Source organism: Rhineura floridana, chromosome 1 (genome assembly GCF_030035675.1).
Source record: "Rhineura floridana isolate rRhiFlo1 chromosome 1, rRhiFlo1.hap2, whole genome shotgun sequence".
NCBI classification, from domain to species: Eukaryota; Metazoa; Chordata; class Lepidosauria; order Squamata; family Rhineuridae; genus Rhineura; species Rhineura floridana.
The window spans coordinates 167,948,367-167,971,295 of NC_084480.1; the positions used below are offsets into that span (position 1 = coordinate 167,948,367).

A 22,929-nucleotide genomic window follows, 5' to 3' on the forward strand; every position below is an offset into this window, starting at 1 on the left:
TCGCTCTGGTCCCATTGAGTACATTAATGCGAGGTATTCCTGTATACCTCAACTTCAGCAAAGCTTTTGACAAAGTGCCCCATGATATTCTGATTAGCAAGCTAAATGTGGGCTGAATGGAACAACTACCAGGTGGATCCACAGTTGGCTACAAATTCTTAGTCAGAGTGCTTATCAATGGTTCCTTCTCAAACTGGGGGGAGGTAACGAGCAGGGTACCGCAGAGCTCAGTCCTGGGTCCAGTGCTCTTCAACATTTTTATTAATGACTTGGATGAGGAGGTGCAGGGAATGCTTATGGAATTTCCAGATGATACAAAATTGGGAGAGATAGCTAATACCTTGAAAGACACAATAAAAAATCAAAGGGGTCTTGATAGGCCAGAGCATTGACTGAAAACAACAGAAAGAAATTTAACAGGGATAAAGAAAAAGAAACCAAATGCACATTTATAAGATGGGGGGATACTTGGCTCAACAATACTACATGCAAGAAGGATCTTTGGATTGTTATTGATCATAAGCTGAATATGAGTCAACAGTGCGATGTGGCTGCAAAAAAGGCAAATGCTATTTTAGGCTGCATTAACAGAAGTACAGTTTCCAAATCAGTATTAGTTCCCCTCTATTTAGCACTGGTTAGGCCTCATCTTGAGTACTGCATCCAATTCTGGTCTCTGCACTTCAAGAAGGATGCAGACAAACTGGAACAGGTTCAGAGGAGTGCAACAAGGATGATCAGGGAACTGGAAACAAAGCCCTATGAGGAGAGACTGAAAGTACTGGGCATGTTTAGCCTTGAGAAGAGAAGACTGAGGAGAGATATTTATTTATTTATTTAATTTATTTAAAATACTTATACCCCGCCCTTCTTCCGAGGAACTCAGGGCGGCTCACAATTAAAACAATAAGCAATCAGAACAACCAATATACATGTTAAAAACAATTAAAAATAGATTAAATCAAAATAGATTAAAACTATAACATTTTCAGTTAAAAGCCTGCCTAAATAAAACAGTCTTCACCTGGGCACAAAAGGATGATAGCGAGGAAGCCAACCGAACCTCGCTAGGGAGGGAATTCCACAATCTAGGTATGATAGCATCCTTCAAGTATTTGATAGGTTGCCACACAGAGGAGGGCCAGGATCTCTTCTCGATTGTCCCAGAGTGCAGGACACAGAATAATGGGCTCAAGTTACAGGAAGCCAGATTTCGGCTGAATATCAGGAAAAAAGTCCTGACAGTTAGTGCGGTACAACAGTGGAACCAATTACCTAGGAACAGGCCCTCCCTTAGCATGTGTGGGGCCCGGGGCAAAATCATAGTTGCCCCCCCCCCCACATTTGCTCCGAGTCACCGTCTTGGTCTTGGCCGAGTCGCCGTAGGTGCGCAGGCACCAGTCCCGGAACTGCCAGCCCAGCTCGCTGTCCCCAGGGCGGCTACTGCTCGCTGACGGCAGCAGAAGCGGCAGTGGCGGCAGCTGCGGCTTCGGCAGGGCAGGCGGGCGGGCGGCAGGCGAGCAAGCCCCTGTCCCAGGCGGAGAGAAAGAGAGCGAGCGAGCGCTGCACCCTGCCTGGCGGTGAGCAGATCGCCAAGCACGGGGGGCCCCCAAAGTGTGGGGCCCAGGGCAACTGCCCTGCTTCCCGTGCCTAGGGGTGGCTGTGCCTAGGAAGGTCATGGGCTCTCCAACACTGGAGGCATTCCAGAGGCAGCTGGATAGGCACCTGCAGGGTATGCTTTAATTTGGATTCCTGCGTTGAGCAGGGGGTTGGACTCAATGGCCTTATAGGTCCCTTCCTACTCTATGATTCTAGACAATGATGGAAGTGTTACCTGCTAGAGATGCATGTACCCCACTATGTTATGATACAGTGAGGCAGGTTTGGGAAACTGCTGGGAAGTCCAGGTAGTAAGACTAGTGATGGTCATTTGGAAATAGGCAGGTACTGGTTTGTTTGTCACTGGCATGTGTTTTGCCATAAATGTCTCCCTTGTGCTATGACTTTCAGTAATCTTGAAATCCCCTGAAAATCTCAGGAGGGCACCTACTGAGAATGATGAAGAGAAAGTTATTTTCATGTTCATGTTTCTTGAAAAGCTTCTTTTTGTAATTGGTGCGGGGGCGGGGAGAGTTCCTATTGCAGAAGCATCTTCTGTGTTTTGAGCCAATATGACTTTGCTCTTGTTACAGAGCCCCTGAGGAATCTTACAGCTTTCCTTGTCCTTCACATTCCACCTCACCCTTTGGTGACAGAAGTTGTGTATCCTGATGTCAATGATAAAGGCACAGCAGCCCCCTCTGCACCTCACTTGAAAGGAGGCTTTCAAGGAGAGATGAAGCAGTATTGCCACATCACACCAGGATGCATATGGTTTTGCCCATGATGCTAAGCCACTCCCACAAGGCACCCTTTTGTAACCTGTGACTATGGATGGGTAAATCTGCAGACTTCCGTTTCTCTCAGTTTCACATTTTTCCATTCTGGAGTTTTGTTCTCCACATTTCCAAATCAGTTTGCACTTTTTAAAGTCCTCATGAAAATTCATCAGTATTTTAGTGAAAATTTCTCCTAATATACACATTTTTGTATGCAATTTCTCCTAGTATTTATTTTTTCCGTAATACAATGCTTTTTTGTATATTATTGTCACTAATACATTCATTTAGTCTATAGTAGGGCTGTGCGCAGCACCACAATCTATCCTGTGGCTCCAACCTGCCCAAGGGACCACCTGTCCTGCTTCAGAACCAGTCCCAAATAACTTCGAGGGTGGGACTAATATAGGGTTGCCATATTGCCCGGTTAGCCTGGTTTTACATGGATTCTATCCATGCCACCTGGTGCCCGCTTAGTCCATTAGGTGACCCGGATTCTCCGCTTTCATTTTTTAAAAAAAGCTAGTTTCTAGCCCTTGTGGATCCAGAGATAGCAGGCAAAACGTGGAGGCAGTTTTCTGCCCATTTTGCCTAGACTTCCAATGCAAAGGATTTAGAGTTTTCACCATAGAGATAACCAGGGGTTGAGAGCGACGCCAGTCTCCAGCCATAAATCCCATAAGCCTACGTCACTTCCCTGCCTTTTTTTTTAGAGCTTTGGTGGGTGTACGTGCTGCCCGCAAGTAATTTTTTGTTCTTACCGCAGCCACCCTTTGCTTGGTCAGGTTGCCATGGTGAGTCCAGGGGATGATGTTTCTCGTGTGTGAGCCGAGTCATACCTCGGGCCCGGCGGGGGGAGAAGACTGGTGGCTCCTGAGTCCCAGGCAATGTTCAACCCAAAGGGATTAATGTGAGAGCCAGTGTGGTGTAGTGGTTAAGGTGTTGGACTATGACCTGGGGGACCAGGGTTCGAATCCCCACACAGCCATGAAGCTCATTGGGTGACCTTGGGCCAGTCACTGCCTCTCAGCCTCATGAAAACCCTGTTCATAGGGTCGCCGTAAGTCGGAATCGACTTGAAGGCAGTACATTTACACTTCTATACTTTAGTCATAGAGGAGGTCCTGCTAATCTCTTGTCTAGACTACAAAATCAAGTCTAAAATCCTTTCACAATTTCTGTAAAAGATTTTCAACCTTTTATCTTGGGTAACTCTAATATCACACCAATGTTCTACATAGAATTTGATTCGTAGTTTATAATAACATTCTCCTGTGTAGTACACTGCTACAAACTGCATTGATCACATATTATAGCCATTCTGCCCCTGTGTTATCTTAAACGGAGATGAGGAGTAAATATTAAATGCAGAGGGACAAAATAGATCTTTTTAGAGAAACAGAATAAATGTGTTGATTACTGTAGTAGAATATATGATCAGATTGTCTCTTTAGATGTACTTTTAAATGTACTTTAGATGTGCTTTTTGAGACTAGTAAACTTGTATCATTTGCAGTGCAATCCAATACATGTCTACTCAAGTAAGCTCCATTGGGTTCAATGAGATTTACTCCCAGGTAAGTGTGTATTGGATTGCAGCCTTAATTATTTTTTATGTTTGTTAGATTTTCTATGTATATTTTTTTTAAAAGAGAGATATGTGGAGTAATTCAAATAGATTTTGTTCATTTTCTTTCACTACCTCATACTGAGGATATGATCAGAATTTCCCATAGCCCTGGAATGTATTGTTATTGTTCCCAGCTAAGGCTATTCTGCCTGCCTCATTTAGCATAGATGTTCAGTGTAAAGTTTCACAAGCCAGTGAGAAATATTTTACAGTACAGACCAACATCATGGTATTGCAATACAGAATTAGTAAGCTACAACAAATGTTAAAGAACTATAAGGAACAAAATCAGCAGGGAAATATTATTTACAAAGTTGGACCAGTAGCACAATGGATCTAGATCTAGAACTTATCTTATAGTATTTCTAAAATTATTATCTGAATTTTGACTTGTTTTTAATGGTGGAAGGGCAGGATGTAAATCCTCTTGATAAATAAATATTTCATAGTGTTGGAAACTAAAGTCTAGGCATTTAAGGCTGAAAATATAAAGTTAAAAAAAAAGATTCCTCATATCTTCCCCCAGTTTTTGGTGGTAATTACTAGGCACAAAAACAAAACAACTGGACAATGCAACCATTAATATACTACATTTACATAAATGCATAATATGCAAATTACCCTGCCGGGATTTGTGGAACTGGAATATGGCAACCCTAGACTAATACTTAATTAGAGTTAAAAAAAACCTAATTAAACATACAGTCAGGAGGGGGAGGAGGGGAGGGAGACATTGTATCTCCTCCCTCTCTACTGTGAGCGGGGGTCACTTCTGTGGGGTGCTATTTTGCAAGTGGCTTTCCTGCAGGAACGCCCGTTGCAAACCTGCACCCACACCGTGCAGGATCCCTTCTTCCACTCAAACAGCTGATGAGTGGAGGGAGCGATCCTGTTTTGCAAGAGGCTTTGCAAGCAGTTTTCCTTCACCCAGCAGTTAAGTCTTGGCCTTTTTGTGGGTTTTTCCACACCCATGGCTGTCTCAACCCAACTCTGCTGAGGCCTAAAAACCTTTGAATAGGCCCGATTTGGTTCGGGACTTGGGACTCGGCCGAATCCAGTGCACAGCCCTAGTAAATATATTTTTTGCACATCACTTGACAAAATTCAGAGAAGCACAGATTTCAAATGATGGCTATGTTTCTGTTCACATAGCATTTTGGAAAGTGGAAATTGGGTAGATTCACCTTTATATTTGAAGTAAAATTTCTCCTCCATCCTTATCTGGGACTCACATCTGTAATTTTCTGTCCCTACAAATAAAGAACTTAGATAGTGTTAAATAATATATTTTTCAGTATATTATTTTATATTATATAAAAATAATATTTTTTTAGTGTTAAAATATCTTTTTCAATATCCTGCTTTTCCCTATATGCAGGAGGAGGAGCCGCTAAAGGCTGGTGAGATGTGAGTGAACTGGGGACCATCACAGCAAACGCACTGAAGTAAGTGAAGAACATGTTGTTGTGAAGGGTGAGGATACTTCATCTGAATCTGTCGGTCTGAAGTCTGACTTCTTATACTCAGAGATGTTCAATGCCTGAATCAATTTTGCTCCAATACAACAATGTTGTACATGTACATGGCTACTAGCCATGATGGCTGTGCTCTGCCGCCCTAGTCAGAGGCAGCATGCTTCTGAAAACCAGTTGCCGGAAGCCTCAGGAGGCGAGAGTGTTCTTGCACTCGGGTCCTGCTTGCGGGCTTCCCCCGGGCACCTGGTTGGCCACTGTGAGAACAGGATGCTGGACTAGATGGGCCACTGGCCTGATCCAGCAGGCTCTTCTTATGTTCTTATGTTCTTACAACTTTTGGCAAATGCTGAAGATGTACCTCTTTACTCTGGCCTTCAACACCTGAGATGTATAATTTTAGGATCCACCCTGTTTTCTGTGATGTTGTTTAGGTTGTTTTTAACTGTTTTAATTATGTGTTTTAAAATTGTTGTAACCTGCCCTGGGACCTCTGGGTGAAGGGTGGGCAATAAATTCTAATTCTAATAATAAATAAATAAATAAACAAATAATATGCCTGCTACTCTGCTGTCTGTTGTGCTACTTTCAAAGCTGCAGGAGCCCTATTGGGGCTTGAAAGTCAGCAATCCTATTCATCTGTCCTCCTTTTACGACACATTCAATCTCTGCTGCTATTCAATAAAAGTCTTCCCTTCGTTACAGCTGCTGTTTCTTTGTTAATGGGGACTGGCAAATATTATTTATTTATTTATCTCTTAGATTTATATCCTGTCCTACAAAAGAGAGGGGTGTCTGAGGGCTCAGCTGCTGCCAGAGCTCAGGGTCTGTAACTTCATTCTCTCACCATGAGCTCCAGGGAGGGTAAGGGGGCAGGCTCCTAACAAGTCACAACACTGGCTTGTGTGATAATGATAAACTGTTCTGTCAGCTATCTAGAATATGCGGGGGGGGGGTTAGATTACAAAATATGTTGGGGAACTCATCAGCAGGCTGAGGCAATTATGCAAATGATTGTGGGTTGGGGGAAGATGGGATGGTAGATGATGGGTGATGCAAAAGGCAACCTGGATCATGGGAACCAGGTGATTGGCCCATGCAGTGCTTGCTCAAACTGGATGCAACACTGGATATGGTGCCAGGGAAGCCTGTGCTCAGCCTTTTATAGTGGAAGATCCTATCCAGGATTTGAACCTGAGAACTGCTGCATGCTAAACCTATGAAGGCTTAATGGGGTGAGTTTACCCCTGAAGGATCAGGTCCGCAGCCTCGGGGTTGTTCTTGATTCCAAGCTGTCCATGGAGGCTCAGATTTCGGCAGTGAGCCAGGCAGCTTGGTATCAACTACACCTCATATGGAGGCTGCAACCCTACCTCCCTATTCATCAGCTCCCACTGGTAGTACATGCCCTGGTCACCTCTCGATTAGACTACTGCAACGCGCTCTACGTGGGGTTACCCTTGAAAACGGTTTGGAAATTACAATTGGTGCAGAATGCGGCGGCTCGGTTGCTTACAAACAGCTGCCGCCGCGATCACATCACACCAGTGTTATTTCATCTACATTGGCTTCCAGTTGTTTTCCGGGCCCAATTCAAGGTGTTGGTGTTAACCTTTAAATCCCTATACGGTCTCGGCCCAGTTTACCTGAAGGAGCACCTCCAGTACCACAAATTAAGCCGCCCGACTAGATCAGCCACGCAGGGCCTTCTCTCAGTCCCACCAACGAAAACAGCTAGGTTAGTGGGGACTAGAGAGAGGGCATTTTCAGTGGCGGCCCCCACTCTCTGGAACTCCCTCCCATTTGATCTTCGCCATGCCCCCTCCCTGGATACATTTCACCGAGCCTTAAAAACTTGGCTCTTTGGACAGGCCTTTGGGATCTCCGGGGTGGGCTAATTACTCTGCGATTGTTTATTGTTTCTGTGGAAATTGTTTACTGACTGCCCTACATAGTTTTATGCCTGCATTAGTGTTGACTGCATTGTATTTTATTCTGTAATTATATTGTATTTTATTGAATTTTAATATGTACGTCGCCTAGAGTGGCTTCGGCCAGATAGGCGACACAAAAATTAAATTTATTATTATTATTATTATTAAACCCACAAGGCTAAGGCTCCTTATTCAACTGTCTTGGTTGTAGTATATAAGACTGTATCTAAAGGCTGGTGGCTCTGGGAGGACAAATGCCCCCAGAGCTTGGAAAAGTTACTTTTTTGAACTACAACTCCCATCAGCCCAATCCATCGGCCATGCTGGCTGGGGCTGATGGGAGTTGTAGTTCAAAAAAGTAACTTTTCCAAGCTCTGTACCCACTATGTTTCCCCCTGATCTTTGCTGCTACCTTTGGCTGAGTGGCCATCGTGCTACCTCAAGTGTCCAGTGTTGGTTCTAGTCTGCCTGCTTTTGATATTGGCATGACTGTTACTGGCCAGACAAGCAAGTTTGGCCTTAATTCTAGCATTCTATTGGCAGGGCTCATATTTGCCTCACCCATTTCCCATCCTGGTGCTCTATCCAGTGAGCTTACCACATTTGCTCCTGTAAGGACAGACTTGTCACTTCCCTTGTTGCTTGTCCTAGTTCTTTTTGTTTCTGCCAAACTGTATGCTATGCTATGCTCTCTGTATTTTTTTCTCTCATTATGTTTGCTGCTGGGAGTTCCCAGCACTGGGAGATCCCAACTACGATACACTAGTGCAAACTGACTGCTGATGTAGTAGGATGACAGGATTGGTCTGTTAAGTAATGACTCCTAGGTAATGAATATCAGATATTAATGGCCCCCTGTGGAGTTCTTTTTGCAAGGTGCTCTGTGGAATTGACTGTGGATTTGGTGGTGTTTTCTTTTAAAAAAAAAAAAACCTGGCTAAGAAATATTATTTAAAATAAAATCTTTGCCTGAAATAAAAGTATGGTAATGAGTTTCACAGCCTGGCATTCTCAATTATAAACCAGTGAGAACAAATTGGTTTAAAAGTCTACATAGAAATTCTATAATAAAAAAATCTTCGGTTTAAGAATGTACCTATATTTCTATCAGACTCTAAAAAGCAGGGAAATTGGCCTGCTAATGAATGTGGAACAGATGTGGAAGATCAGACCTCGTCTCTGAGATATTGTACTGGCCTACAAATTTGTAAAAATGCAAATACAGTTTGGGTTGGTGTTTCATAGTCCAATCCACTCTCTGTGAAGCTTGGAAGAATTTGGTAACGTGCCTCTGAGCAGGGCTGTATAATTTTAATTGAAAAAGATATACTTTTTTATAATTTTCTGTAATTATTTTTCAGTGTATACGTGTGTGTGTGAGTGAGTGAGTGAGTGAGAGAGAGAGGAGAGAGGGGGAGAGAGAGAGAGAGATCATTTTAGGGGCGTGACCTGTATTTGGGTTAATAGGATGCTTGGAAGTAAACCCCATTATGTTCAATGGTACTTACTCTTAGTGTGTTTACGACTGCAGCTTCCCAATAAATAATAATAATAATAATAATAATAATAAAATTTTATTTTTAGGCCACCTATCTGACTGAGTGAACAGCCACTCTAGGCGGCGTACATAATTAATTTTAAAATACAGTTATAAAATACACATATAAATACAATTATAACATATTCAGTTTACCCCCATCTGTACACTATAAAACTAAAATTAACTAGGGGTTCTATATGCCCGCTGAAATAGCCATGTTTTTAGTCTCTTTAAAGGATTTAGTATACACATACTTGTTTATGTATAGTATACTGAATCCCATATTTTCACTTTTCAGATACAGGGATTCATTTTTTATTTTTGCCAAGGAGCCAACCAAGAGTGCCCAGGTGTGGCAGCAGCTGCCACAAGACAGGAGGCCAATCAGACTGTGGAGCATCAATACTCGAAAGCCTTTCAGGGAGGAAGGAGAAGTATGCTCTATGCACCTGATTCTAAAGGCAAAAGCAGCCCTGAGATACTTCAGAAAAGTGTGAAAGAACTGCCTGTAAACAGGCTGTGGGACACCACCTTCCATTTGAATCAGAGAGGTCTAATCTGATATTTTCCCCATCTGTATATGTGTTTCTAGAAGGGTTTGTGCAGTTTTTCACTCTTGACAAAGGAAGCAACTCGCTGTGATGTGGTTTTGTGGTTTCATGGGACTCTGCTGTTCATTACATTTTAAAATGTTAAGTCTGTTTATGAACAAAGCCAGAAACCCCAGGGGACACTGCTGCTTTTCACTACAAAAATAAATACTACTTACCAACTTTGGTGAGATGGGTATTGGAGGCACTGTTCTCCAGTGGTTCTGATTCTATCTTCAGGGTCAGTTTCAGAGAACAGCACTTGGTGATTATCTTTAGGCCCCCTGGCAGTTGTGCTATGGAGTGTCACAGGGTGTTTAACATCTATATGAAGTTGTTGGGAGAGGTCATTAGGAGATTTGCGGCAAAAGATTTCAGCAGTTCGCTGACAATACTCAGTTCTATTTCTCTGTAACATCTTGATCGGGAGAGGCTGTACAAGCCCTGGACCAGAGACATCTTTTTTTAAAAAAAAAAAAAGCTTTAAAAACATATTAAAAAGCAATTCCAACACAGACGCAGACTGGGATAAGGTCTCTACTTAAAGGGCTGTTTGAAAGAGGAAGGTCTTCAGTAGGTGCCAAAAAGATAACAGAGGTGGCACCTGTCTAATATTTATGGGGAGAGAATTCCACAGGGTAGATGCCACTACATTAAAGGTCCGTTTCCTCTGTTGTGCGGAATGGACCTCCTGATAAGATGGTATCTCCAGGAGGCCCTCACCTACAGAACGACTGGATATATAAGGGGTAAGATGGTATTTTAGGTGTCCCAAGCTGTATAGGGCTTTGTACACCCAAACCAGAATCTTGAACTTAGCCCGGGAACTAATTGGTAGCCAGTGCAATTCTTTCAGCAGCAAGGTGACATGTTGGTGATACCCTGCCCCACTGAGCAGACTTGCTGCCACATTTTGCACCAGCTGCAGCTTCCAGACCAAGCTCAAGGGCAGCCCCACATAGAGAACATTACAGTAATCCAGCCTGGAGGTTATCAGTGCATGGACAACAGTGGTCAGGCTATCCCTGTCAAGAAATGCCACAGCTGTCTTACCAGCTGAAGCTAGTAAAAGGCACTCCTAGCCACTGAAGTCACCTGGGCCTCTAGCGACAAAGATGGATCCAGGAGCACCCCCAGGCTGTGGATCTGCTCTTTCAGAGGGAGTACGGCCCCATCCAAAGCAGGAAACTGATGAATTATCCAAACCACCAACACACAGTGCCTCCATCTTGCTAGGATTCAGACTCAGTTTATAGACCCTCAGCCAGCCCACCAAATCCAGGCACCAGTCCAGGGCTTGCACGGCATCTCCTGATTCAGACATTATAAAGAAATAGATCTGAGTATCGTCAGCATACTGCTGACACCTTGCCCCAAGTCTCCTGATGACGGCTCCCAAGGGCTTCATATAGATGTTAAACAGCATGGGGGACAAGATGGTACCCTGCAGCACCCCACAGCACAACTGCCAGGGGGCCGAAAGATAAGACTACCCTAGAGATAGGATCGGAACCACGGTAAAACAGTGCCTCTAACACCCATCTCACCAAGTCAGCCCAGGAGGATACCATGGTCAATGGAATCAAAAGCTGTTGAGAGAACAGGTAAGAATAACTCCCCCTGTCCTTCTCCTGATAAAAGTCATCCATCAGGGCGACCAAGGCCGTTTTCAGTCCCATAACCAGGCCTGTACCCAGACTGGAATGTGTCAAGATAATCTGTTTCATCCATGGATACTTGCAAGTGCTGCACCCCAACCCTTTTGATCACCTTCCCTAAAAGGGGGGTATTTATGACCAGATGATACTTGTCACAAACTAATGGGCCCAGGGTAGGCTTTTTCAAGAGTGGTTGGATCACCGCCTCTTTCAGGGCGGCTGGAACCACCCCCTCCTGCAATGACCACACCCTGGATCCACTCAGTCAAACCTCCTCAGCAAGCTTTAATAAGCCAAGAATTGCATCAACTAAAACCAATCCCAATAAGTTGTAGCAGATGTTGCACTGGACACCTCACTGCGGAATACAGTAGATGGGGATGGGGCATCAAGATTGCTATGCACGCAAGCAACTTTACCCTTACATGCATCCTCTTTTTTCCAACAACTAGAGTCATTGCTAAAGTAGCAGCATATTGTAATCAGTCTGATTTTACATTAAACTGCAGTTTCAGGTCCAACTGTTAATGCACCCAAAAGAGAAATAGACCATAACCTCCAGTTTGAAACACAAAAGGCTGTCTTCACCATCATATGACATTGACCAATAAAAAGGCTTTGAAATTAATAAAAATAAATTTGACACAGATTTCTGGGATGAATAATGAGGGAAATAAAATTTTCTAGTTTAGATTCTCTGTAGAAACATTAGTAACACAGAAAAGAAGCAAAGTAAGAAGAACACCAACAAACATACAAAAATATAATTCTCCATCTTTGGAGATGGCAGGTGTTGCCACCACTCACCATATGCTCAGAGGCACATGTTACCAAATTCTTCCAAGCTACACATGAAGTGGATTGGACTGTGAAAGACCAACCCAAATGGTGTTTGCATTTTGACAACTTTGTAGGGCAGTCCAATATCTCAGAGAGGAAGTCAGGTCTCCTGCTCCCCTGGTGCATTCACTATAGCTGCCCAATTTCCCTGCTTTTTAAAGTTTGGTAGAAATATCTGTGGGCTATAGGTACATTCTTAAACCACAAGGTTTTTTGCCTATAAGTTATTAATAATATTGTTCAAGTCAATCAATCAATCAATTGATTGATTGATTGATTGAATATTTTCCAGCTTCAATCTTAGATGTTAAACTTTCAGTTTTATTATATGCTGATGATTTAGCCCTGATCTCTATTACTCAAATTGGGATGAGGAAGCTCCTAAGAAGTTTGGGTAAGTTCTGTATTAAGGAGCATTTATTATTAAATCACTCCAGAACAAAGGTGGTAGTTTTTGGTAAGAAAAGAAAAACCCATCACTGGAAACTTAATGATGCCCCCATTGAACAACTTCGTAGTGCTAGATATCTTGGTTTAACATTCAATGCCAACCTTACATGGAAACCACATTTTGATGCAGTCAAATTGAAGGCGTCCCATTCGATCCACTCGCTACTACACTTTTTTAAATTTAAAGGGGGGAGTCTGGTTCCTCCGGTTGTGGAGGTTTTCCGTAGAAAAGTAATCCCTCAGCTCCTTTACGGTGCGGAGATCTGGGGACATGCAAATATCTCAGCCCTTGAGATAGTTCAGAACACCTTTATGAGATCTATCCTTGCTGTTTCACAAGGTACACCTGTTTCCTTTTTAAGGACAGAAACAGGTCTCTGTTCTGTTGAATCTTCTGTACATGTGGCTCTTGCCATGTATTGGCTGAAGCTGGCATCCATGAATGATTCTCGCCTTCCTAAAAAGTGCTTTTTAGAACAATTACAGATCCCCTCTCATAACTCTTGGATTAAGCGATCTAAATTTATTTTGTCTACATATGGGATCAATACGGAAATTTTACCCTCTTATGCTTCATTGCGAGCGAAACAGTTATTTAAGGAAAGAATTTCCCTTTATTCTAAAAGGAGGGATCTTCATTCTTATACTCAGTCGTCTTTTTCTTTGTGGTATCCTCTTTTTAAAACAACTTTTGGTCTGGAGCACTATTTTAGCTTTCTAACCATTCCCTCTTTGAGAAAAGCTTTCACTGCATTACGTTTCCAATCTATGCCTTCAGCCTTTCTTGATGGGAGGTACTGCAGTGTCCCAGTCCACCAAAGATTTTGCATATGTCAAACGGGCGATGTTGAGGACATTGTCCACTATCTATTAAGATGCCCACTATATGATGCTCCAAGGTTGAAATTGCTTTCTGTTATCCTTTATTCTTTGTCAAATAGATCTCTGCTGGAGCAAATATGTGTCCTCCTTGCTGGTTCTGACATTTTTATAACCACTCAGGTGGCAAAGTTTGCCCAAGCTGCTGGGAAAATGAGGGCAAGATACCTAAAACATTTAACTGGCGTTCCAGGAGTATCTCTATTTTAGCATTCTTGACTCAATTTTTGATATTGGCTGTCGGCTTTAACGTGCTACTGGCTAGGAGTGTTTTTCTACAATCTTATTTGTTCTCCAATTTTAATACAATTTAATCCACTTTAATCCAATTTAATCCCATTTTGAAAGGTTTTACAGCTTTTCCGTTAGGTACTATTTAAGATGTATTTTAAATATGTATTTTAAATATGTTTATTTGAGACTTTTTAAATGTCATTTAATGTCACTGCATTTGACTCTGAAGTATTGGTTATATATTGTGATGGCCTTTGGCTATAAACAATAAAGACTATTCATTCATTCATTCATTCTTCTAGTTGGACCAGATTGTCTCTAGAGGGGGATTCTGCGTTCTGTTTGGCCCAGGTATACGGTATAAGATATATGATTTTATGGTCTAAAGCTTTATATATGCTGGGTTAATATTTATTAGTTGCTGACAGGGCTGTGGAGTCGGTACGCCAGACCTTCGACTCCAACTCCTCTATTTTTCTACTGTCCGACTCAGACTCAGACTCCTTCATAAATGGCAAATGTATATTAACTAGTAATAACAAATTTACTGTAGTAAAATGGTAGCACAAGGCATTTCATCACCACCACGTGAATCCAGAGCTTGGAAAAGTTACTTTTTTGAACTACAACTCCCACGAGCCCAGTCCCTGGGGCTGATGGGAGTTGTAGTTTTAAAAAAGTAACTTTTCCAAGCTCTGGATTTACGTGGTGGTGATGAAATGCCTTGTGCTACCATTTTACTACAGTAAATTTGTTATTACTAGTTAATATACATTTGCCATTTATGAAGGAGTCTGAGTCTGAGTCGGTACATTTCTTCCGACTCCACCCAAAATTGCTCCCTACTCCAATTCCGACTCCACGACTCTGACTCCGACTCCACAGCCCTGGTTGCTGATTATCACACTGGGATCCTTTTGAGAAGGGAAGTTTGGAAATAACATGAAAAAATGAACAAACATATCTGACTCTACTGGGCAAAGGTAATGTAGGTCAAATGTATCCACAGAACACTTTTGCAATGACCTTTCATTTCAGCAAATAAAATACTGGTTGGCTGACATTTGGCTTACTAAGATCTTTTTCGCTTGGAAAAGCTTACCCTTGGCTGTACGGGGTAGGGGAAGAGCACTTGCTGGCGTGCTGAGTCCTAGAAGTTGCTGAGTTTATAATGTTACCACTTGATTATGCTGGCTTCTTTTGCCACAGCTAGGTTATAGGCTTATAAATTGTTGCTGTTATGTTATGTGCCTCCAAGTCGACTACGACTTATGGTGACCCTATGAATCAGTGACCTCCAACAGCATCTGTCATGAACCACCCTGTTCAGATCTTGTAAGTTCAGGTCTGTGGCTTCCTTTATGGAATCAATCCATCTCTTGTTTGGCCTTCCTCTTTTTCTACTCCCTTCTGTTTTTCCCAGCATTATTATATTTTCTAATTAAGCATGTCTTCTCATTATGTGTCCAAAGTATGATAACCTCAGTTTCATCATTTTAGCTTTGTGAGGGGATTAGGAGTTTCCTAACAACTCTCAGCACCCTTCACAAACTACAGTTCCCAGCATACTTTGGGGGAAGTCATGTTTATAGTGGAACAATAGTGGAATAAATGTACAGTGTGAATGCAGCCCTGGACTAGTTCTCAGTACTTGACATGTGTTTGTTTGAACTGTGCTGTATCTGCAACTCTGCTCCCATTGGTGTTGCAGCCAGTTGTGTTCTGTCACATCCCCAAGACAGCCATTTTATGACTGGCACCCATAACGCTTTCTCCAAAATTCCAAATGTGCCCACTGGCTCAAAAAAGTCTATGGGTACCGCCATGAACACTTGGGCAAGGCCTGCATGGAGATGAAGCGGGAGTACGACCAGTGCTTCAACCGCTGGTTCGCTGAGAAGTTCCTGAAGGAAGAGGGCGGTGACAGCAGTGGAGGCGACCCCTGCGCCCAACTCTTCAAGTGCTACCAACTCTGCGTCAGAGCTTGGAAAAGTTACTTTTTTGAACTACAACTCCCATCAGCCCTAGGCAACATGGCCACTGGATTAGGCTGATGGGAGCTGTAGTTCAAAAAAGTAACTTTTCCAAGCTCTGCTCTGCGTCCAGAAAGCTATTAAGGAGAAAGACATACCCATTGAAGGGCTGGAATTCATGGGCCGCAGCAGAGGAAAATCTGAAAACTCTTCCTGACCATGATGGCAACAGAAAAATTATTTTGAACATTAAAAAAGCCAAATTCTAAACCTTGTTGCTGTTGAACAAGGACTCTGCCATCTGTGCAGATGGTGCAATTCAAGGACTGTTCTCCACAGCAGCATCTGCCTCATGGAGCCAGGAGCCAGTTTCATATCTACTGACAACTGGGTGTGGCTTTTTTATCATCTGTGTATGTGTGTGGTGGGACTCTCAGTTTTACAGCTGAATGTGTTTCTAACAAAGGAAGTAGGGAGAAGTGTATTCCTGGTTTATGATCAGCTGATTCTTTTTATTTAGCTAATCTTAACTGTAAATGTTAAAATGAATGTTACTGGAAACCGCCCAGAGAGCTTCGGCTATGGGGCGGTATAGAAATACTATAAATGCTCTTTTTTCTGGAGAGCCTGTTGTTAACCAGCACATCACTGCAACAGGGTGACATCCACCCCCACATCTCCAGACCACCCTTTCCTCCATCTGAAGCAAAACCCAAGTCAAGGGTGTGCCCTGCCCTATGCATCGGGCCGCTAACAACTTGATACAGCCCCATGGTCGTCATGAAGGCCATGAAGTCCCAAGCTGGAACACTAGAGGCATCCTGAGCATGGACACTGAAATCACCTAGGACTATCATTCTGAGCTCCTCCAATATCACAGCCGAGACAGCCTCCGTCAACTCAGTCAGAAAAGCTGCTGGGCAGCAGGGTGGATGGTACACCAGCAGCAACCCTAGTTTACTGATTCCTTGGCCCGACACCAGGTGCAGGACCTCACAGCCAGCTTCAAGACAGAGTCGTTTCCTGGTGAATGAGATGGAAGTTCTGTAGACCATAGCAACTCCTCCCTCTGCCCCTGCAGCCTGTGCTGGTGTTGCACCAAGTATCCAGGTGGGCAAAGCTGGGTCAGATCAACTCCTCCCAGCTCACCCACCCAGCTCTTGGTAATGCAGACCAAATCAGCACCTTCATCCATTATACAGCCACAAGAGTGGTTGCATACTATAGTCAGCATGAATTTTTTGCATAGTGCAATGTTACATTGAAAATACCCCCCATGCCATTCTGATGATTCCCATAAGCTCATTTCAAAACAAAACCTTACAAATCTTATAGTCCTGAACTCAGAAACACTTGATTAGCAACCCTCTAAATTTTTATGGCAATACACAAAACAGTCAGAGACAATCGAGAGTTCAAAGTGTAAAAAGAGAGAAAAAAACAACAGGCCCCTTTTGGACTTTTTTCTGTCAGAGTTCTCATAATCAGTTGAAATTAATTAAAAATCAGCCATGTTCACAGAGTACCTGCAATCCTATTACTGACCTTGCCCCATATTCTGACCTTCATCCTCTGAAGTTTAAAAGTTAAAAAAATGCCTAGCTGATTTTTCATTAATTTAAGAAATTTAGCATTGAAGTCTATTATAATGTCGTGCACGATCAGTAAGACAACTGTCAGTGTTCCAAAAGCCAGACTCAAAGCTGCTTGCCTTGGCTAATCAGGGAGCCACACCCACACCAGACCTTTATTTCACTTGAGACAGTCATGGCTTCCCCCAAAGAATCCTGGGAAGTGTAGTTTGTGAAGGGTGCTGAGAGGAGACTCCTACTCCCCTGACAGAGCTCCAGCAGCCAGAGTGGTTTAACAGTCAGCTGCTCTGATTGAAGCTCTGTGAGGGGAACAGGGTATCTCCTAGCAACTGTCAGCACCCTTCACTAACTACACTTCCCAGGATTCTTTGAGAGAAGCCTTGACTATTGAAGATGGAAGATGGAACTAATAGGGATAATGGAATAATGGCTATTGAAATTATTGGACCTAACAGATTCTGATGAGATGGATTAATCGAAATGTTTATTTGGACTATGGTTATGACAATAAGATTATTATAATTATTAACGAGATGGATTAATTGACATGTTTATTTGGAGAAAAATTGATATATTTCTTAAAGAATTGAAACCTCTCTTTGACTTTTTGTGGAAAGAATAAAGTAATGTGTATGAGATTTGATGATTAATTAAGATAACTACTGGAGGAAAGTGATTTTATAATATGATTTAAGAGACAGGATTGTTATATATTGTAGACCTATAACTGATTTGATATGTGACAAATGGGAAGTCAACATTTTATTTTTTTTTTGTTTAATCATTTTTGTTTTGTTTTGTTTTTTGTCTTTGAATGTTTTATGATTTTGTTTTCTATGTTTTATGAAAATTTGAATAAAAATTATTGTAAAAAAAAAAAGAGAGAAGCCTTGACTATCTGAAGAGAAATAAAGGTCTGGTGTGGATGTGGTCAGGGACAGCTGTGGTTTAGGGTTCCCAGATCTCTGTTTTTTGGCCTGAGACTCCAATTTTTGGGGGTCCCCTCTGGCTCTCCGGCTGACCCACCTTAATCTCTGGACTCTCAGCTTCATTTTTTTTTAAAAAAAATTAAGTTTCTAGGTGGTCTGGTTCCCGAGATATACACCAAAACATCAGCCACCCCCCGCGAGTGTTATATCTGTTTAATGGATCTGTTATAGCAGTTCCTAGCAGAGCTTGGAAAAGTTACTTTTTTAAAACTACAACTCCCATCAGCCCCAGCCAGCATGGCCACTGGATTGGGCTGATGGGAGTTGTAGTTCAAAAAAAATAACTTCCCCAAGCTCTGGCTCTAACCCTGCTGTTTCAGGATTGAAGCCAATAAGTGAAGCCAGGGTTGTGATTTGTTGACCCAGGCAGTGCCTAGACTTAATTGCAATGTCAGGAAATGGTGGCTTTGAGATTTTCAGTTTGTTTGAGTAAGTAAGAATATGGCTTAAAGTTTTTTTCTTCTTGTGTGCAAGAATCAGACTTTTCTGGGAGTAAAGCAATGCTAATCCCATGTACCTGGAGTAAACCCCATTGAATTCATTAGGACTTACTTTTGAGTAGACATTACTGTAAATTAATGGGACTTTTGAGAAAACATAACAAAGAATTGTGTTTGTGTTGTAAATCTTTCCCTCCCCCTCAAATCCTATTTTTAAAGCAATTAGGCAGAGTTTACTTGGTATCACATTTTTTATTATGTAGGAAACTAATACTGATTTTTTAAAAAATGTTCTGCAGTGACTAACTGGTTTGACAATAAACTATTATATGGGGTGTATATTTACAAGTGTGTGTGTGTGTATGGAGTCTTTCCAACAACTCTGTGAGGTAGGGTTGGTGATTGAAAACAAGGCAGCTCACAATAAGAAATCAATCCCTTTAAAAACGAATAATCATAAAACAAGTATAAACAGTTGCAAAACAGCTTAAAGTGGCATGATTCTGAATTTTGGGTTGGGTGAATGAAGTTTATTTATTTATTTTTATTGTTTGATTTATATCCTGCCCTTCCTCTCAGTAGGAGCCCAGGGCGGCAAACAAAAGCACTAAAAACACTTTTAAAATAATACAAACAGACTTTAAAATATATTAAAACAAAACATCTTTAAAAACATTTTTAAAAGCTGTGACTCCAAAATTTATTTATGTATTTTATTTACAACAGTTATATACTGCTTTATTGTAAAAAAATCTCAAAGCAGTTTACAGAAAAAATTAAAACAATAAAATTATTGGCGAAAACAGTTAACAGTATTGAAAAACATTCAAATTAATAAAACCAATAATGAGTTAAAAACATTTAAAAACACAATAGCTTTTACATGCGTGGATAAGCTTGCCTAAACAAAAATGATTTTAGCAGGTGCTGAAAAGAGGCATGTGCCTAATGTCAATAGGCAAGGAGTTCCAAAGCGTAGGTGCTGCCACTTCGTTGTTGTTGTTATGTGCCTTCAAGTCAATTATTACTTATGGCAACTCTATGAATCAGTGACCTCCAATCAGGCCCTCCCTTAGCATGTGCGGGGCCCAGGGCAAAAGCATAGTTGGGGGCCCCCCACATTTGCTCCGGGTCACCATCTTGGTCTTGGCCGACTTGACATATGTGTGCAGGCACCAGTCCTGGAACTGCCGACCCAGCTCGCTTTCCCCGGGGCGGCTACCGCTCGCAGACCGCAGCAGGAGCAGCGGTGGCTTCGGCATGGCGGGTGGGCGGGCAGGCAAGCGAGTCCCTGTCCCGTGCAAAGAGAAAGAGAGCAAGTGAGCACTGCGCCCTGCCTGGTGTGGTGAAGGCGAGCAGGCAGGCAGGGAGGAGCCAGCTGGTGAGCAGATCGCCAAGCGCGGGGCCCCCCCAGAGCATGGGGCCTGGGGCAATTGCCCCGCTTCCTGGTGCCTGGGGCGGCTCTGCCTCCAATAGCATCTGGCATGAACCACCCTGCTCAGATCTTGTAAGTTCAAGTCCGTGGCTTCCTTTATGGAATCAGTCCATCTCTTGTTTGGTCTTCCTCTTTTTCTACTCTCTTCTGTTTTTCTGTATTGTCTTTTCTAGTGAATCATGTCTTCTCATTATGTGTCCAAAGTATGATATGTGTCCAAAGTCAGAGGAAGGCAATGGTAAACCACCTCTGAATACCTCTTACCACGAAAACCCTATGAACAGAGTATCCAAAATGCTGCCACTTTACAGGACTGATTTCTTACAAGAGCAGAACAAGTACTATGTGGCACCCATAACATGGAAAGCACAGCTTGAACTTGGCCTGGTAGCAAATCAGCAACCAATGCAGATTTCAGAGCAGAGGTATTATGTGCTGATAGGATCTCACTCACACCACAGCATTCTACATTAACTGACTGGCTGCAAGGATTTTTTTAGTTTGGGTTTTTGGTTATGAATCCTGACTGGTTGTGGGATGCTAAGTTGTCTGCCTTACTCAAAGGAATCTTGTGTTTGGTATGGTATTGCATTTAGGAAAGCATCACTGTGTTTTGTTTTTCATTTTGTTTGCATTTCATTTACCTTTAACCTCACTCCCTTACATCCATAGAAGCAACAGCAGTGGTTGCATGTGCTCAGCTCAACCCCCTAAAACCCATTGATGATGCAACTTGTTGGTTGCATGGCAGTTTGTTAATTGCCCAATAGTGGTAAAAGAGGATTCACATATTTGAAAGTGTGGCTGCAGTTGTTGTTCCCAAGCTGCTGCCTGTGAAGGTAGACCAAACCATGTGTGTTTTCTCTCTGTCAATTATTACTCACTGCAGTTGGGTTGGCTGTCAAAGTGAGTATTTAGCAGTCCACAGGGTAGGAAGAAAAGGGTAGAGAATCTTCTTACTCTTACTCATTTCTCAGACCTCTTTCTGAAGTGAAGGGTCAAATCTGTAAAGAAGTTTGGAGCAGCCACATTAAAAGATAAGGGCAGGGCATTCCAGGCAGGGGGTTGCCAACCCTGCTTGGATATGGATGTCTTTGCAGAAGAACCCTAGTCAAGGTTTACCAACAGCACAGTCCAAACTATATCTACTTAGAAGTCAGTCCTGTTGAGTTCTATGGGGCTTAATCCCTTAGTAAGTGTGTTTAGAATTGCAGCCTTCAGGAGCCTCCATCTTTACTCCCCAAAGCTCCCATCTAACATCTCCACAACACTAGGCTCCTTTCTTCCTACAGTGACCTTCTGGTGACTGCCCTGGCCTGAAGGCACTTAACCCTTCTTGCTGAAAGCAAGTAGGCTAGATTAAATGTTCCCTACCCAGGCACCATCTTTTAGCTAAGATTTCTATCTTAATTTCCAATCAGATTTTTTTTTTAATTGTATGCTCCAAGCAACTGTGGTTGATGCTTAATGTATCATGCTTAATGACATCACTTGGGCCCGCCCTGTGACATCACTCGGCTCCACCCCTAAAATCTCAGGTTTTGGGATGCTTCTGACCTGGCAACCCTACTGTGGTTTCAATTTGGGTGAGAGGCTACCTGTGCCTGCTGTAGAATCAAAAGGTGAGGGAAACTTTGAAAAGCAGTGATACTGTTCACAATGTTTTCCTTTTGGAAAGGAAAGGGGCTTCCCTTCTGCCCAGTGCCCACCCACCCAATCTCCTCTCCTCCCCCTCCTCCTTCCACCCTCCCCCTGTCCTTTCTGCCGTCCTCTCCTCCCTGCCCCTCCCCAGGTCAATTTCACCTATCCTAAGCATGATTGCATGAGAGTAAATCCCACTGAACTCAAAAAGCATGCAAATGATCAAACCTGTCCTCCCCTCCTCCTCCCTGCTACCCCTCCCTCTTGCCCCTTCCTTCACCCTTCCCCTTCCCCACTCCCTTCCAATCCCCTTCTTCCCCCTCCCCCATGGTCAGTTTTACCTATCCTAAGCATGATTGCACAGGACTATATCCCATTGAACCCAATAAGCATGTAAATGATCAAACCTGCCCTCCCCTCCTCCCCCCTCCCATCAACTCCCTTTTACCCCTTCCCTCCCCCTTCCTTCACTCCTCACCCCTCCCCTTCCAATCCCTTCCTTCGGACATTGAACTTGTCAAGGATTATCAATACCTTGGCACAGTCATTAACCAAAATAGAGATAATAGTTACAGCAAAGCCTTTGATTGTGTAAATCATGAAAAACTATGGAAGGCTTTAAAAGAAATGGGGGTGCCACAGCATCTGATTGTCCTGATGCGCAACCTATACTCTGGACAAGAGGCTACTGTAAGGACAGAATATGGAGAAACCGATTGGTTCCCAAATGGAAAGGGTGTGAGACAGGGGTGTATTTTATCACCCTATTTATTTAATCTATACGCAGAACACATCATACGGAAAGCGGGATTCAACCAAGATGAAGGAGGTGTGAAAATTGGAGGGAGAAATATCAATAATTTAAGGTATGCAGACGATACCATACTACTAGCAGAAACCAGTAATGATTTGAAATGAATGCTGATGAAAGCTAAAGAGGAAAGCACAAAAGCAGGACCACAGCTCAATGTCAAGAAGACTGAAGTAATGTCGACAGAAGATTTATGCAACTTTAAAGTTGACAATGAGGACATTGAACTTGTCAAGGATAATCAATAACTTGGCACAGTCATTAACCAAAATAGAGACAATAGTCAAGAAATCAGAAGAAAGCTAGGAGTGGGGAGGGCAGCTATGAGAGAACTAGAAAAGGTCCTCAGATGCAAAGATGTATGACTGAACACTAAAGTCAGGATCATTCAGACCATGGTATTTCTGATCTCTATGTATGGATGTGAAAGTTGGACAGTGAAA

The 22,929-nt window shown here is 42.6% G+C and overlaps 1 protein-coding gene across 1 annotated transcript; it reads left to right on the plus strand.

The window, feature by feature from the left end:
* Positions 1 to 15,443: 15,443 nt before the first annotated feature.
* On the plus strand, positions 15,444 to 15,976 carry LOC133387603 (TP53-regulated inhibitor of apoptosis 1-like). The gene is made up of 2 exons (XM_061632782.1): positions 15,444 to 15,587; positions 15,712 to 15,976. Exons 1-2 carry the CDS (start codon positions 15,453 to 15,455, stop codon positions 15,793 to 15,795), a joined length of 219 nt encoding a protein of 72 aa, XP_061488766.1. The 5' UTR covers positions 15,444 to 15,452; the 3' UTR covers positions 15,796 to 15,976.
* The last annotated feature ends 6,953 nt before the right edge of the window (positions 15,977 to 22,929 follow it).